The 18,846-nt window shown below is 37.9% G+C and overlaps 2 protein-coding genes across 2 annotated transcripts; one reads left to right on the forward strand and one right to left on the reverse strand.

The window, feature by feature from the left end:
• Positions 1 to 1,049: 1,049 nt before the first annotated feature.
• MONOS_14776 (uncharacterized protein) lies at positions 1,050 to 10,306 on the forward strand (the record flags this gene model as incomplete). Its single annotated transcript, XM_067867605.1, has 1 exon — positions 1,050 to 10,306. One exon carries the CDS (start codon positions 1,050 to 1,052, stop codon positions 10,074 to 10,076), a length of 9,027 nt encoding a protein of 3,008 aa, XP_067725214.1. The 3' UTR covers positions 10,077 to 10,306.
• Positions 10,307 to 13,554: 3,248 nt separating this feature from the next.
• Positions 13,555 to 18,734, reverse strand: MONOS_11444 (uncharacterized protein; the record flags this gene model as incomplete). Its single annotated transcript, XM_067863974.1, has 2 exons — positions 13,555 to 18,576; positions 18,629 to 18,734. 2 exons carry the CDS (start codon positions 18,732 to 18,734, stop codon positions 14,315 to 14,317), a joined length of 4,368 nt encoding a protein of 1,455 aa, XP_067725215.1. The 3' UTR covers positions 13,555 to 14,314.
• Positions 18,735 to 18,846: the final 112 nt, after the last annotated feature.

Raw genomic sequence — 18,846 nt, forward strand, 5'->3', positions numbered from 1 at the left:
CATAAGGAAATGAAGACAAAAACATATGTGAAATTTCCAATCCAAAATACAATAGAAATACAAAACAATGAGATTCTTCATGAAAATATTCAAGAAAAGCAAACATTCAACAGAAATCCGTTACCAATTACATTCTTTTCTTAAGTGCCTTTGTTCTTTTCAAAATTATCCATTTTTTGTCAGTTCAGCCTTTGTCAACTTTCATTATTCTCTCAAATTGTATCATTTTCTGCCCTGTTTGCAAAAGAAACCAAACAAATAAATAAAACACCAAATGAAACATCTAATATAAATCTATTCCGCACCTTCCATTTCTTTGGACGAGAATGTTCCATTTCAGCCATTCAACGCTTCAGCAGACAACAATCAAGAAATAACAATTCCTAATGTCTCTGAAGACTGCAAAACAAAAAACCACACAAATCCCAGGAAATGACATATGAAAAGTACTTTCAAAATTCTTTCACAGCACAAACCTCACCTGTTCCTCAGATAAATGAATTCCAAAAAGAAAATCGCTTCTCCAACTTTCCCTTCACATGAAAAATGAAAAATTCGCTCAGTGACTGAAAAACAAATATTCTGGCAAGATGAATGAGTATTACAGCTTCTCTCTTTGTATTAATGAAAATATCAGAACATTAACATTTTCAGTCAATCATTTTGTATTATTCAAATGATCAAAGGAAAAAGAATTTTCCACTCATTCAAAACTCATCTCAGTATATAAAATCAAATAATCTTTTATTTTGAAAAACAAAAAATGATTTCTTTCTTTCTTTATTTTTTTGAAAATATTGTGCCCATTCTAATAAATAAAAATCCGGAAAAAAAGAAAAGTGCCTTCTTTGTGTGGATAAGTTCACATGCTGTCAGGAATATGTTGTTTTATGTGCATTATATGTGTGCAATGCCTGTGCAATGGTGCCACAAATGATGAAGCAAATCTAGTGGAGAATTCAATGATTGAAAGAAATACAGATTATTTCAACAACTCTTTGTTTGATCTCCTTCCAAATGATAAGAATGGAGATAAAAACAAGTTAGAAATGATTGTTGAAGGGAATGAAGGTGGAATGGAAGAAGATGAAAAACAAGAAAAATCAAAGAAAAATTATCAAAAAATGGAAGATGAAATAAACAACCGAATTGTGGAAGGAAATCGATACAAGAAATCGAATGATGAGCATTTTTTTGGAAAAGGAGAAATAATGAAAATCGAAAGAATATTTGAAGAAAGTGAGATTGAAGGATGTTTTGTTCTGATGAATTCTTCAATGAAGCTCAAATCATTAGAGCTGATTCAACGTGATGAGAGAAATATTGTTGAAGTTGGGGATGAAAGTCTTGTTGAATTGGATGATTGTGGTATTTTTATTTTGAGTGGAATATCTCCATTTTGTTTGACTGGAGGTTGTGGGCTGTTCACCAACATTTCTCTCAGTTCATCTTCAACTGGGTTTTTGAAGACATTTCCCTCTCTCTTCTCTTCAAAAGCACAAGAAGGAGAGATTTCTCAGAAATTTCATGTTTCTGTTTGTTCATCACATTTTTCATCTTTTCGTGTCTCATCAACCACCTTTCTTTCATCGCCTTCCATTTCACAAATGTCACTTTCTCATCTGACATTTTTCAACATTTCAACAGCATCTTCAGATTGCCCATTTCCAACCACAATGTCAACACAAACCACATGTTTTATGAACTGCTGCTCATTTTCATCAGTTTGTGATGCATATGATGGAGGAATTGTCCCTTCTCTCAACAACCCCTTGACTTCTTTGACAGTCTCAAACACCTCATTCGTTGGGTGCAGCCGGACAAGAAATGTGAAATGTGAAGGAACTGCAGATGGAAAGTTGACTCCTGCGAGACAAAACTCAACGGATAATGGAGCCAATTCATTCACTTGGTGCGAATGGAACGGATCGAAGACAACAGGAAACAAAGATGATTTTTCTGATGATGCTTCAAATGGTGGAGCAATTCGCATGTATAGTCTCAATTCTGGGGAACTTTCGGTTTCACATTGTTCATTCAACGATTGTTACGCTTATTTTGCCGGGGGAGGGACAATGTGCCATGGAATCAAATCAGTTGAAATCGAAGACAGCATATTCAATTCGTGTGCTGTTCAAAGCAACTCTGGAGGAGGGATATTCATTTATTCAATTTCATCATGTGCAAGGATCAGTGGATGTGAATTTCTGAATTGCACAGCAATGCTTGATGGAGGAGGAATTCATCTCAATAATTTTCAGGTTTCGGGAACAGGATGTATTGGAGATGAAAGTGGAGGAGGGGAGAGCGCGTGTGTGTTTAACTTAAACTTCACTTCATGTTCGCTTTCGAGAATCGAGGGCGGAGGCATGTATTGCAGAACAGTTCCAATAGATTTCAAAATAAGGAGTGTTCAATTATTATATTGTTATTCATTGTCTTCCGGAGGAGGGTTTTGGATTAATCCGAATAGAGATAATGCGCCAAATGATACATTTTATTGTTATTTTTTATTTTTCCACGAATGCAAATGCAGAGATGAGAGCACTCCATATGGTCACGACGTGATGTTTTATGATCAAAATAATCTCTATTTGTCCCAAAATAATCCATTCAAAGAATGCTTCACAACGAATGCAGATGGCAAGAGAGTGCGATACGGATATGATTTATCGAATTCGGGGAATTGGAAATTTCAGCACATGGAAAAGAAGAATTGGCTGAAAGATAAAACGTTATATGTCTCAGTGAGTGGGAATGATGCATCTCCGCTTTGTGGGGCAGATATAACGCATCCATGCCTAACAGTGAAGAAGGCTTTTGAGATGTGCGAAATGCTATTGAGCTTATCAGTCACACTGATGGAAGGGAATCATCAAAGCGAGTCAACAACAATTGATATTGGAGAAAAGAAGATTTCAGTCATTGGGACAAGTAAAGAGAAGAGTGCAATTGGAACAAGAGCACTTTTATCAACTGAACCGCTGTTCAGTGTGACGACGGGTAACCTTGGTTTATTGCACATGAAGGTTGATTGTAACTCAAATGAAAGTCCTTCTCTAAATGCGGTTGTGGTGTCTGACGGGAGTGGGTCACTCTCATTGGAAGATGTTTTGATTACCACGAGCAAAACAGGAGACTATGTGATATCATCATCAGTGTTTGTGGTTCCGCTGTCGCAGCTGTTGATGACCGATGTGGAGATCAAAGATATGAATATTTCTCAATCATTGTTCTCCGAGACGGATCTTTCTTCTTCTTCTTCTTCTTCATTTTCTTCATCTTCCCTGTTATTGGCAGCCACTTCATCTGGAGAGAGCGCACTGGCGAACATGAAAGTGAAGAATGTGAGGTTGATAGAAGGAGATGGGGTGGTTGTGGCAAAGAGTGTGAAGGAAGGGGAGACATTTGTTGTTCAGAATGTGACAATCGAGGATTGTGAGTGCGAGAATGGGAGTGGTGGAGGAATCAAGGTTGAGTTGGAAACAGATACGAGCAAGCTTCGGGTTGAAAGAACAACAACAATCAAGAGATGCACAAGTGGGAAATATGGAGGAGGGATGATGCTGCAAATGGCTGACAACTCATTTGACTTCACGATTGTGTCAGTTGACTTTTCAGGGTGTTCTGCCTCATTGGGGGGGAATTATGTGTTCGTGAATGGGAGCGATTCAGCGAGCTGGGGAATAACAACAGAAAAGCTGAATGTCCAACATGACGATTCAAAATACAATGAGCTGGTGGGATATGATCGGAGTGACACAACAATGGGGCTATTCCCGTTGAATGTGTATTTGGACAGATATCCAGATGCAGCACATGTGGGGAAGGGGAAGGATGGGCTGGGTGGATACGACTCGTGGTTCTGTGGGTTTGACTATTATCCGTGTGCCACCATCACCCATGCAGCGCAGGTGAGATATGCAGACACAAACAAGAAGATCGAATTGGATTCAGGATTTGAGCTTGCTGAAGAGGTTGGAATGACAGATGGCTGTGAATGGGAGATTTCATGTGCGAGAAAAGGGATGGAAGTTGGGGTGAAAGCACCAGAGATTTTTGAGTCATCTTGTCTGATTGAGGTGTTGAGCAAATGTTCAGTGAGAAACATCAAGTTCTGTATTCCATCTGCTCTATCTGGTGCAACATCATCATCTCTGATCGCATCCAACTCTACGCTCCTCACACTCACTGACTGTTCTGTTGTTTGTTCATCAGAGAATCCCATTAGATATTGTTTTGTGAATATGATTGGGGGAAAAGTGAAAGCGGAGGGATTGGTGATCACAGAGACATTGAGATTTGGAGAACATTCACTGGTTGAGTTTGGTGAAGGGGTGGAATCAGTTGTGTTTTGGGGGTGTGAGGCGAGCAACATTGAGAAGAGAAATGGAGATGGAGGATGGGTGAGTGGAGTGGTTGGGGCAGAGAGAGATGAGGGGAAGAATGGGATAATTGTGATTGAGTCGTGTGTTGTGAAGGGATGCAGGTGTGTTGGTGGAAGAGGAGGAGGGATGAGTGTTGTTGTGAAGGGGGAAGGGAGTGTTGTTGTGAATAGGAGTTGTGTGATTGATGGGTGTGAGGCGAAGGGTTCAGGGGAGAGTTCAGGTGGGAGAAGTGAAGGGAGAGGGGGAGGGATGATGATTGTGATGGAGAGTAGGGATGGTTCAATGAAAATGGAGTCGGAAAGAGAGGGTTTGTTTGTGTTTGGAGAGAATAACAAAGCTCAATATGGGAAGGATGTGTTTGTTGAATGTGGTGGAGGAGTGTTGTTGGAGTGGAAAGTGAACAGGAGTTCATTTTCATTTTTTGATTATGGTGTGATTCCAACAGATGTTGTGAAGTTGTGTGGGAGTGAGGATGGGAGAGAAGGGGAAGTGATTCCGCTGTTTGTGTATTTGTGTTCAATCGGGACAAAGCTGAGAGTTGATGGGAGAGGAGAGAGGGCGCTGGATCAGAGCCATTGTGGGTTTGAGGAGTTTGGGTGTTTGACGATTGACTATTGTGTTGGGAAGAGAGTGAGCATCAATGTGAATGAAATCGAAGTTGCCTCAGAAACATGGATAAAGAATGAGATGAAAGTGGCATCGTTTGAGTTGAGTCTTTCTGGGAAAGAAGAAGGGATGAGGGTGGTTGTGAGGGATGAAGGATCGATAAATCAAAACAACCTTATTGAGTGCACAAAATCATTTGAGATGAGACATTTGTCATTTGTGTTGAATGAAGAAATGAATGGGAAGAGAAGTGCATTTATCCACTCCTCATCATCAACCATCACAATGATCAGCTGTTCAGTCACATTTGGAAATGATGAAATGATTGGATACAATGTGATTTGTATTGAGGGAGGAGGGCTGGTTGTGAATGGGTTTGTGATGGAAGGGGGAGTGAGAATGAGTGGGAAACCGCCAATTGTTGCTTCGAATGGAGTTGAATTGGAGATGAATAACAGTCGAATGAGTGGAGTGGAAGTTGTTGGTGGAATTGGAGGAGGAGGAGGATGTTTGAATGTGGAGATTTGTGTGAATGGGATTGTGAATATTGAAGAAAGCAATTTTTCATCAGTGTGTTCAGGAGTGAGTGGGATGAAAGGGGGAGGGATGAAGATATCAGTGGGGAAGGGAGGGAGGTTGGAAATGAAAAATGTGAAATATTCAGGGTGTGAAGTGCCAAGAGAGGATGTTGGGGATGGAGGGAGAGGAATGGGAGGAGGGATGTTTGTGAAGCTGGCAGATGAGATGGGAACATTTGTTATGGAAGGAATGATATTTGTTGGGTGCAATGCGTGGAAAGGGAAGAATGTGTTTGTGTCAGGATGGGATCTGAGAGAGATTGTGAACGAGGAGCACCTGAAATGGGAGATAAAGGATGAGGAGTTGGGATCGTTGGATGAGTTGTGTGGATGGGAGAGGAAGACGACAGGGGAGGAGGGATATGTGATTCCACTGGTTGTGTATTTGTGGAGGAACTGGAGTGGGGATGGGTATGTTTCTCGAGAGAAAGGAGGAGACTTCAGTGGGTGCGGGTATTCCGAGGCGCCATGCTCATCGATTGACCACTTGATATCACTTCGATGTCCAACACTTGGAGAAGGAGAAACACATATTGCCATTGTGGGATCAGGGCTGCTGAGCCATTCCATATCATTTTCATCTTCATCTTCATTTTCATTTTCTTCATCATCAATATCAGAGTCACCAAAAGTGGTAATTGAAGGAACAAAGAAAGGGACAGGGGTGATGATCAGTGATGAAGATGAGAATGATTTGTCCGATGGTTCAATGATATCATCGAATGTGAGTCTGTCATTTGTGAATGTGTCATTCACCAAGCCAGCCATCACAACCCATCATTCAGTGTTGATTGAATCCTCTGGAGCAAACACATTATTGTCAGTTTCAGATTGTTCATTTGGCCCAGGGAGGGGAGTGGAAGAAAGTTTTGGATATTGTGTGATGAGAGTGAATGGGGGGAGTGTATTTATTGAAAAGTGTTCGTTGAGTTTGATTTCAGAGTTGAAAGGGTTGATTGCGTTCAGCCCAAGTGCAGGTGAGGTGACACTTCAGAATGTGAACATTTCATTTGCCGATGTGACAGAAAGAAGTCTGATTTCGATGATAGATGAGGATAACAAAATGAATGGAGAAAAGAAGGTGTTTTCAAATGGGAACGGACCAGTTCTGAGGGTTGTTGGGTGTTCATTTGCGAACATCACAAACGAAGGGATTGGAGCGAGTGTTGTTGATGTGGGATCATTTGAGCATGGAATGGAGTGTGTGATTGATGAGTGTTCTATGTCGAGTTGCAAGAGTGGCTTGAGTGTTGAAGGAGGGGGAATGAGAGTGGTGCTGAAGAGTGGGGAGTCAGTGTTGAAAGTGAATGGGAGCTCGTTTTCGATGTGCAAGTGCTCGAGTGAGACAGGGTGTGGAGGAGGGCTGTTTATTGATGGATCTGACCCACATGCGAATTATAGAAATGAGAGTCAGATTCCACCTCTGAATTTCAAGATTGTGAACATCCTGTTTGTGATGAATGAGGCACATGTGGGGAAAGACGTGTTTGTCAGATGCCACTCGATTGCTCACCAGATCAACGAAACACTGTTTGCGCTGAACTACAACCAGGAGTCACTGAACTCGAACAACTCGATCTATGGGAGGGATGTTTTGAGCGAGGGAGATGTTGATCTGATTCCGCTGATCACATTCTATTATTCGGCACAGGTGTTTGTGAGTGGGAGAGGGAGTGACAACAGGCAGTGTGGGGCACAGAGCAATCCGTGTGCAAGCATCGACTGTGGGGTTGAGCACATTCAGGAAGGGGTGATGAATGCAATTCTGATTGATGGGGAAGTGTTTGTGACGAAGGAATGTGTGATTGGAGATATGGTTGTGAATTCATTGAAAAAGACACAGGGGATTGTTCGATTGAACTCTAAGATTGAGATATCAGGTGAGAAGGATTGTGTGATGGAGTTTGTGAATGAATGTTCAGTGGAGAGATGCTCATTCCAGCTTGAAGATGGATTTGAGTCAGCTCACAATTATTTTATGAAAGTGAAGAACGGGTCAATGGAGATCCAAAAATGCGAGTTCTTCTCTTCTTCTGATGAACTGAAGTTGAACAGTTCAATTGTGAGTGTGGAAAGTGGAGAGCTGAAGATATCAGAAACAACATTCAGGGATATTCATTTAACAAAATCAATTCTTTCATTTTGTGAGGAATCGAATGTGACAATTGATGAAACAAGAATATCAAATCTCAGATGTGAGGGAGATGTTGTGAGTGTTGGAGGGAAAGCGAAAGTGGAGATGAAAGAGATGAAAGTTGAGAATGTGACTCTGTTGTTGGAGGGGTGTGTGATTGGGATGGAAGATGCTGAGAAAGAGGTGAGTGTACTGAACAGCTCATTCGAAAAGTGCGAGAATTCAGTTGATAAGGGAAGCATGATGCAGATCAAAAATTCCAAGGATGTGAGGATTGTGAATTGTGTGTTTGATGGAGAAAAAGAAGATGAAATTGTCAATGAAGAAAACAATAGAAAAGAGGGATTGTGCAAATGGAATGGGTCATTGGTTGATGTTGAGAAGAGCAAAGTGGAGATGAGGGAAACAACAATCAGAAATAGCAAGGGAGGAGGGTTGTGGGTGAGTGGAGGGAGTGTGAAGATTGAAAATGGAAAGTTTGAGAACAACAACCCATCGATTGAGGGATATCCATCAGCCAGAAGGAATGTGATTTGTGAAGGGAATGGGGAGTTGAATGTTGTGAATGTGAAAGGGGGAGATGGACTGAAAGATAACTCATCATTGTGGATATTGGATGAGGGATGCGAATTGGGAGGGATAGCAACTGAAAGAGGATCATCATTTTTCATCCCTGTTTTGGAAGAGGTGAAGAATATTTCTCAGCCAAATGGGAATGTGGAGTTGATGATTCTTGGAAAGCTGTTTCTGCCATGTGATTTGTCGGTGAAGATGAGCATGAAAAATGGGGATGAGGAGGAGATTGTGAGAAAAGGGATTGAAGAAGATGGGTTTGTGTCAGAGAATGAGATTCACTCAGTTATTTCATGTTCAGAATGGGAGAAAGTGAGAGAAGAGACAGAAGTGAGTGTGTGGATTGTGTTTGGGAAAGCTGATTCCCTCACATCAACAGATTCGGTTATTGTGAAGAACAGGAGTGAAACTGTTGGAAAAGGAGATGAAAGGATTGTTGAAGGAGGGAAAGAAGGGAAGTCTTATTGGCTGTTGATTATTATAATCATGGGAATAATCCTTTTGATTGTTCTGATTGTATCTGTCATTGTGACTATTCGTTGGAGAAAGGCAAAGAATGAGAATAAAGATCTGAGAGAGATTGTGAATGATACAGTGAGAAAGGATCCGAAGGCATTCGAGATGGTGACGATGGAGATGTCTCCAGAGGAGCAGTGGAGGAGAGCAGAGAAAGAGGCAGAGAAGAAGAATGATGAGAGGATAAAGAAAAGAATGTATGAGACGAATATGCAACATTCAGTGTCATCTGAGCATTTGCTGAGTGAGAGTGGATCGACTGAATATATCTTGGGAAAAGACTCAGACAAGATTCCTCAATGGGCATTGGAAAAGGTTGATGAGAAAGAGGAAGAGACAAGGAAAAGAACACCATCACCATCCATCTCATCCACTTCAACAACTGATTCAGATTCAACATTTGTTCGATCGGAGAGTCTGTATCCCACCACCTCATCGATGTCGAATCTGGTGGATGCTATGGCCTGTTCGTCTCCTCATGAGAAGCTAATTGTGGATCTGAGGGATTCATTGTTCATGTTGCTTCACGGGCTGAACAAGACAAAGGAGATGGCAATAGGCACTCTGCAGGAGAGGGAGCAGACAGCTGCCCAGATCCTGTTCTGGGTGGCTAATCTTGCTCTCCACTCGTTTGACGAAATGGAAAACCCACTTCAATCATTGTCCACTCTGAGTCCTCACATTGTATTGTTTTCAGAACACATGGTGATCTGCATTGTGATGCACTCTGATCTCCTTTCTTCTGATGATTCAGACTCATCATCCATCTCTTCATCAACAGTTGTAACATCTGCCAGTGATGATGATGATGATTCTCTGCCCTCATCTGCATTTGATGATGAGAGCCTTTTCAAAAAAGAGTGCCTGAGATGGAAGGCGCCAGAGCTGCTGATGAACAAGAAGATGGGGGCAACAAAGGAGTCGGTTGCATTTTCGATCGGGATGATGCTGTGGGAGTGTTTGACATTGGAAATTCCGTTTGGAGAGTATGAAGGGGAGGTGGCAGGGCAGAAGATTGTGAATGGAGAAAGACCAGAGCTGGAGAAGGTGATTGGAAGCAAGTTGGATGAAGCAATGAACATATGCGTTTCTCAGGATGCAGTATCCAGGCCTTCGCTGACAGTTCTGAAGCGAATGTTGTTTGAGCACTTTCCGGCAGGTACGATGATGATGACAATGTCAGATGCTGTTGATTATGCGTGCTACTCAGAAAGGTGTGAAAGCAATGGGCGGTGCATTAAGAGCAGCTCTATCCGTGGTGAGGGCGAAAGAACGAGTTGATACGCAAACTAAAAATGGTGATTAGTGGTATTTTTGATCCAGAAGAAATGAGAGAACAAGAAAAGTCAAAAGTGCGGAACAAACGAATTTCTTCCAAATAAGGATTTGATAATGGCAGCTCATAAAGGAAAGGTTTTGGCGTTGTAACATTCTCTTTCATTTCTTTTTTTGAAGGTGAAATGTGGTCTGACGATCACTTTCGCAATAACGAAAACTCACAGTTTGACAGACCATTTTTCTTTCATTTTTATATGTTGATGGCTTTTTTAACTTTTTTTTGAAAAAAATTAATAGTAATTGAATAATGTCCATAGCAATATCGTCATGCCTATGTACTCTGGTTTCGTTTGATATCCGACCAAGAAAACATATTGCTGTTTCAAAGATAGGGTCAGTAATTTATCATATCCCCTTTTTTTTTATCGGGACCTAAATTTTCTGGCTCATAGGAGCACTTTCAGTAAAAAATAAATAATAGGAAACCTTTTTTAAACTTTTATATACTATGCCAGAAAAATTTTTTTATTTTTTTTATTTCTGTAAATAGATCTGGAATTTTTTGTTTTATTTTTTTGATCAAAGACTTGCTCATATTTTCACGAGCTTTTTGTTTTGAGTGTTTTGAGCTATATCATTGTAAATTAACTGAACTTATTAATGCTTTTGGTAATTTTTCATTGTTAAACACTTCGTTTTTTAATTATTTTTTCCATTTCATTATTTTTTGACAAAATTAGAAACAATAGCAGAGTTTGAAATTGTAATGGTTTTTCGTGTTAAAGAAAAGTTGAAAAAATGATTGTTATGTGCGTTACAAAGATTTTGAAATGAAAGAATGTGATTTGAAGCAAAAAATGCTAAAATATATAAAAACATGTTTTTTTTAAAAAAAATCTCGATCATTAAAAATTAAAGATTTTCATCCTTTTAAATACCTTTGTTTATTGATTGTTTTCATATTTTCCCTTTTGAATTAACGAAAAAACTTATTTATTCAAATGTATTTATCAATTTGTCGAAATTTAGTGAAATGGAAAAAATAATAAAAAAACGAAGTGTTTAACAATGAAAAATAACCAAAAGCATTAATAAGTTCAGTTAATTTACAATAACAACACTTAAAAATCTCAGAACAAAAAGCTCGTGAAAATATGAGCAAGTCTTTGATCAGAAAAATAAAACAAAAAACACCAGATCTTTTCACTAAAATTAAAAAAATTAAAAAATATTTTCATGAATAGCTTATTATAATATATCTGAAATTTTCTATTATTTATTTTTTTCTAAAAGTGCTCCTGTGAGCCAGAAAATTTAGGTCCCGATTAATTTTTTGGGTACCGATAAATTTCTGACCCTAATATTAATATCTATCATTTCATTTTGTTTATATCATTTCATTTATTGTTTAATAAACAGAATAGTCAGCAAACCACCAATCAGATTTATTTCTTTTGTTTTTTTTCTGACATTACAAAAACAATGCAGGAGTTTTTTTTTCCGTTCATTTTTATTTAGGGTGATTTATAAACCCAGACTTTTTTTAAAATCCGGACTTTTTTTAAAATTCATATTTCTCGACGAGTTTCTAAAGTTAAATTAAAGTAATTTTCATAGTTATGAATTAGCATATAACACATCTAACCATATACAAATTTTTATTTATTGTGCTGTATTTATGAAGAAATAAATAATTTTTATTTATGAAAATCTGACTTTTGAAGAATTTTTCTATTTTAATAAAACGATTCAGCTCATCTTTTATACATACAACTTATTTTTTCTATGCAATAAACGATTTTGGTTATTTTTCATTTTCGGCAATTTGCTCTTTCCAACGGAATGAAAATCTGTCATTTTCAAAAAATCACGAGCAATGGGATTGCTTAAAAAATATTTTTCATAAGATGCAGGAGCTAGGAACTAAAACTAACCGTTGCATTAATTAATATAATAGTTACATAAAATTATCACAAAGTTGTAATTTCTAATGATTCAGTAGGGATCAAATAAATTAATATTATTCAACTTTCAAAGATACTGAAGAAGAAAAATAATCAATTACATAAACAAATTTCAATTTTGAAATCTTTACTGAATTATTTGAAATTTCAACTTTGTGATAATTTTATGTAACTATTATATTAATTAATGCAACGGTTAGTTTTAGTTCCTAGCTCCTGCATCTTATGAAAAATATTTTTTAAGCAATCCCATTGCTCGTGATTTTTTGAAAATGACAGATTTTCATTCCGTTGGAAAGAGCAAATTGCCGAAAATGAAAAATAACCAAAATCGTTTATTGCATAGAAAAAATAAGTTGTATGTATAAAAGATGAGCTGAATCGTTTTATTAAAATAGAAAAATTCTTCAAAAGTCAGATTTTCATAAATAAAAATTATTTATTTCTTCATAAATACAGCACAATAAATAAAAATTTGTATATGGTTAGATGTGTTATATGCTAATTCATAACTATGAAAATTACTTTAATTTAACTTTAGAACCTCGTCGAGAAATATGAATTTTAAAAAAAGTCCGGATTTTAAAAAAAGTCTGGGTTTATAAATCACCCTATGGTTATTTCAAAATAACCATTAACATTTGTTAGTTGGACATGTGAATAATTATATAAAAAAAATGAATAAATAATTAAACAAGAATATACAATTTTGAGACTTTCAATATCAGTTTTTGCGTCAAGCATTGAATCCTTCATATTTTTTTGTTTTTAAACATTCATAAAAAGTCTTTTGTAAATCAAAAGGATCAATCTTGTATCAGTATTTTCTTTTTTCAGTAACATTGGTAAATGTATATTATAGGGGAAATTGAATTTTTCAAATTTTTTATTATTAACGGACATAAAATAGTATAAGAATCATTTATAAATTAATTAAAATTTGAGATCATCTAATTTTTTGATTAATAATAATCAATGATTCTTAATATTTATGGGATAGATCAATAAATTTTCATGTTATTTTTGAGTGCTAACCCTAAAAAGAAGAACGGGAATAAACCCTAAACCCAAGATTTGTTACGCTAACCCTAGAACCTAAACTAATCTATTAATGTTGAGATTATTTATGAATTTTAACCCAAATTATAAAAAAAATACTGGGTTAGATCATAATGTTTTGATAGAAAATAAGAAATTTTTATGATTGATGATCTTAAATTTTAATTAATTTATAAATGATTCTTATACTGTTTTATGTCCGTTTATAATAAAAAATTTGAAAAATTCGTGTTCCCCTATCATCTCCTTTTACCGTAACATTTTCAAATTTGTTGAAAATACATTTTTTGTTATCAATTTTTTTCTTGCAATATCTTCTCTTTTATGTAAATAAATACAATAACACAAGAAATAATCATCATGAAAAAGTTAGAATAAAATCTTTCTCTTTCAAACAATAATTTTTCATTGGCTATGAATTAAATAATCGCTTCAATGATCTTTGATACCCTTTTGAATGGTCCAGATCTTTATTATCCAAAAAAAAAAAATGAAAAGAAAGGAAAGGAAAAGAAAAGAAAAAGAAAAAAGAAAACGTTTGTTCATATAAAAAATCATGTTTATGAGTGAACGCATTTATGTAAATGCAGAATTTATTTGCAAAAAATAAAACATTTGTAGAAAATCGTTCGAAGATAAAAGAAAACAGAAGAGTGCAAACAAGATAACAAGTTGGAAAATATAACGTTAAATTATTTTTGTAAACAAAAAATAAAAAGGAAGAAAAGGAAAATGAAAGAAAAGAAAAGATAAGATAAGATAAAAAGAATAAATGAACGAACAAAATAAAGAAAAGAAAAGAACATTGAAAAATAAACAAATCATTCCTTTAACATACATAAATGAGGAATAATAATACTTATAAAACACAGTTGTGATGAAGAATGGAAAAGTTAGTGAAACAAAAATCCAAAATATGATAAATAAAAATTTTGAAACGGATGATTAAAAAAGATAAAAAAATAAAAAATAAAACGAAAAATGTTTTGAAATATAGAAATTATAATTTATTTTGAAACATATTTTAAAAATAAATAATTAATAATTATGCTATTGTTTAAACAGAAGATAAAAAAGGGGGAAAAAATAAAAGCAAAATAACCACTACAATTACAAAAATAAGAATAAAAGAACTCTCATAATGCATTCCAAATAATGAAGAAAACGTGTCAAAATCAGGGTTATAAATCATCTAATCTCGTCTTTATTCATCCATATTCAATCGTTTTCATCGCTCTCAGAGTCGTAGTCTTCGAACACAGCAATCAGATGCTGATGAAAGGTCAAATTGGACGACAGCGGAACAGGAAGAGGAAGCTGATGAGGTACCAAACTTGTCGAGTTCGTGTGCAAATAAGATGCATTTGAAGAAGAAGAAGAATCATTTCTGGATGAAGCTGGCTGTGTCTGTCCTCTTCTGTGTCTGTGTTCTTGTTGTTGCTGATGGTTCTGCCCTTGTTCAGCCACACTCCCTTCTCCCTCAACATTTCGATGCTCATTTGAAATTCTCCGAAAAGTGTCTATTTCTCCGATGCCTCTTCGTTCTGTGTTGTCGCAAGTGCTGTCTCTTCCATTGGAACTGGAGGTGTTTGTGTGAGCGTGTCTGCTCCGTTGTCGGATGGCTGAAATGAGAAGAGGTGTTTGCACTGGAGAAAGAGGCTGTGAAGGTGCTCTTTCATTGTTCTGCTCATCAGATGAAGAGGATGAAGAAGAAGAAGATGTTAAAGAGGATGAAGAGGATGAAGATGATGAAGATGATGGAGGAGACAAAGAAGGAGAAAGAGAGAGAGAAGAAGAAGAGAACGCAGGTGTGGGAATTGGAATTGATGTTGGTGTTGGTGAAGGATTTCCAGAAGATAACGTTGATTCAGATGCAACAGTATCATCAATTGAAGAAGAATGATTACGTGTTGGTGATGAAGGAGATAGAACTGATAGAGAAGCTGGTGTAAAAGACGATGTTAGAGATTGCTGCAGAACATTTTCCGATGCAGCAGACGAAGCAATCACTGACTGCTCGTTCTCTAACGCTTTTTGAGAAGAAGATAGAGAGTTATTTACAGAAGAAGAAGAAGAAGATGATGATGATGATGATGAAGCAGAAGAAGTTGAATCAGGAGCATCCAAAGAAGGAGAAGCTGAAAAGTGAGAGAGAGAAGCCAATGCTGTTGCACCCACAGTCACATTCTGAGTGTTCTGTTGCTGTTCAAGTGGAGGAGAATGAGGTGTCAGGCACAACGAAACAACTTCACTGGCAGGCCGAGAAATTGGTGTTGGGGGCGATGAGACAGGAAGAAGAGAAGAAGAGGTGGAGGAGGAGGCGGAGGAGGCAGATGAAGAGTCTGCAGGAATGTCCTGAAGATGATAGACGAAGGCTGACGAGGACGAAGGGCGGGGTGTGGGCGGAACAGATGCCTGGCTGTGTGTCTGTTTGACTGGCGACATTCCAAAGGGAAAGAGAGTGGAAGAAGAGAAGAAGGAGGAGGAAGGGTTTGAAGACGATGAAAGAGAAGAAGAAGAAGAAGAAGCTGATGATGTTGAGGATGGAGTGACTGAATAATAAGGCGGTGGGCAGCTGATTGGGGTGAAAGGAGGAGTGCAGCAACTGGGCGTGGCAAGAGACAGATGTGATGTCACAGACGACGCTGGCTGAGGAAAAGCAGATGAAAGAAACGAGGCAGAAGGCGTCGGCGGAGGAACAAACTGGAGCGACGAGGAAGTCGAAAGAAGGTTTTGTTGTGGCTGAAATGTCTGATAATGTGAATGGTGAAGCGATGTTGTGAAAGGCGAAAGCGCAAGTGAATAGATTCTGGAAGACGAGGCGCCGTATCCGGTGCGACTGCGGGCAGACGCTGTTAGCGAAGGCATTGCACTCATCTGAGCATCTGTAGCAACTGAATTTGCAGATGCAGAGGAAGACGAAGATGTGATTGCTGACTGCAATGGCGAGGAAAGATGGATCTCCACTTCCACAATTGGCTCGATATCTTCATCATCTTCATCGTCGCTGCCTTCATTGTTGATGTTTCCGTGCGGCTGCGACGATGAATGAGATGAGATACCTGCTGTTGTGCTCATCTGACCCAACTTCTTCTTCTTCTTCTTCTTCTTCCGTGGATTACTGGCTGCTGAGAGTTGCCTTCCTCTTTCTCCACTCGTTCCATTTGTAGTTGTCTCAGCACCATAGCGAGCTCTTCCTTTTGCTCTGCCTCTCTTCGGCTGCAAGTGCTCTCCAGCAGGCTCTGTGTGCTTCCCCTTTTTTATCCAATTCACACCGCCGCAGCAGAAGAACAGAAACACCCCAACCATCACAATCACTGCGGGCCACACCCACCACAGCTCCCTGAACCAATACAAGACAGATGCTGAGCTTGTGCTCTTTGTCGAGTCGCCTGTGCTGACCAGGTTCTCAAAGTCCTCTCTGTTTGTTGGGTAGTTTCCCCCACAGCCCACAAAGCCGTTGGCCATCCACAGATCGCCAACAGAGCCAGACACAGTAGTTACACGAGGCTCAGCTGAGGTCGAAGTGCACGAAAGGAAAGAGCCGCAGTGCACTCCGCCTTTCATTGAGGTGCTGGCAGATGGCTTTGAGGACGATCTTGTTGGATTGTTTGAGGCGTCACATGATTCGCATGGTGTATCCAATGATTCAAAAACTGATGATTCACTTCTTCTTGTTGTTGTTGCGGCTGATTGAGTGAATGCTTCGTCTTCATTTAAAGAAGCTTGCTCTTTCTTTACTTTCTTTGATTTCTTCACTTTCTGTCCGTTGTCTGCACCGTAAACATCGCTGCCCAGACTGCTCCTTCCGCACGTATTCTTCACAAACGAGATGCTGCGGAAGAAGATCGGTGTTGCTGTTGTTGACTGCCCGTAGATGTACACTCCTCCTCCTCCATTTTGCTTTGCGTCACACATTTTGATTTTGCACTTCTCCATCAAAAGTGTCTTTTCCATGTCCATCACAGACAAGGCACCGCCAGACACACTTGCTTGGCAGGAATAAAAAGTGCAATCTGAAATGCCGTCTTCTATTATCCAGCTCCCTTTCACCTCCATTGCGCCTCCCCAACACGACAAACACGAAGTGAAATTAGATGATTCAACATCCACATGAATGTACTCCGTACATATTGCTCCTCCTCTGCTGCTTGATTTGCAGCCAATAAAAGAACAGGACGAAACAGAAAGCAAAATTGTGGTGATGTATGAAACAGCAGCTTGATGATAATCACTGCTTCTATCTCGTTGAATTCCTTGTTTTTGATAAATACCATTCGTTTGTTTTGTCTCCTCCTTGTTCATCTTTTCTTCTTCTTCTTCTTCATTTTCTTCTTCAAAGGAGATGAAATTTGATTCAGAGGCATCTAAAGATGCAACATAAATTGCTCCTCCTGAACCAAAAGCGTCATCCGTGCAACAATTCGTAAATAAACATCTGGTGAGTGAAATAACAATAGTTTCATCTTCATTTCTTCCAGCTTCATTTCTGAGCCCTCTTTCGTCTCCGCAGATCTTCACTGATTTTGACATCCCACTCACAATTATGCATATACAACCTCCATTAATATCCTCAGCCAAGCACCCAATCCAACTTACATCTGTAAAAATGAACAAAGTTTCGTCTGAATCATCAGTCGTTTCAGAATTCTTTGTCTGATTGATACATAATATCCTTGGCAGACGATTGTCAAATGCTATTTTTGATTTGTCGTGGGATTCATCAATGCCTGGAACGATTTCATCTTTTCTCATCGCTTTGAATTCATGTTTGTAAGAAAGCAGACGCTCAACAGCTATTGAATGCCTAATGCAAGATTCAAACGTTGAATTTAATACTTCTATAATTTCAGGTTTAATATTAACTTTTTGTTCGCTACATAGCCTCTGAATTAATAAACTTGAAGTTCCTAATAATCCCCAGTTAAGTCCACCATAAATTGCATCATCCACTCCAAAAAATTGCACTCCATTAATATGCAAACTTCTTTCACTTCCTATAAATTCATTTTTTTGATCCTGAGGAGCATTATGACCTTGGTAAATAGTAATATTTCTAAAATTGCATTCATTCAAAATTGTTTCAAGAGCACATCCATCAAAAAGTAAAGGTCGTCCAATAGGTTCAATCATTTGTGACAAATCCATATGAGTCAAAGAAATTTGTGAAAATTCACTTATGCTTCTTGCAAACGACGTTGATGCCACTTTATTTGGAGATAAGCATGTGTAGTTCAAAAAAGAAATGTGGACTTGGCCTCCATTTTCAATAAAATGGTGGGAAAACGGTACGCTATCGATTACTAAAAAATTGCACAAAATAAAAACAGAATGCACATCCACAACAGCAAAGGATGATGAATTAAAAGAACAGCTGCAAGAAAGTTTAAGGCTGCTATTTCGCAAATTAAATTGGTGAAAATCATTAATAAACAATGGTGTACGATCTGAACAAAGTGTGGTCAGCAAAGATTTGCACACTAAAGAGAAGTTTGATAAAGTAAAAAAGTGAAAAAATAAATATCAGCAAACATTGTTTTTTATAATTCATCATAGATGGAAACTGCAAATCATCGAACTGGCAAGCAGTTAATCGAGATATTAATTTAAATATCCAAATGCACAAAAAAATGAGCATTTTTAACAATGTTGTTCATAATAATTATAATAAGAATGATCAATGAAATTTTGAGTATTTTTTGAACATTGTTCTATTTTCATTTGCATATTGTTTTAATGTAAGAAATATT

This window comes from Monocercomonoides exilis (genome assembly GCF_001643675.1).
Source record: "Monocercomonoides exilis strain PA203 chromosome Unknown scaffold30-1206723, whole genome shotgun sequence".
Classification (NCBI taxonomy): domain Eukaryota; phylum Preaxostyla; order Oxymonadida; family Polymastigidae; genus Monocercomonoides; species Monocercomonoides exilis.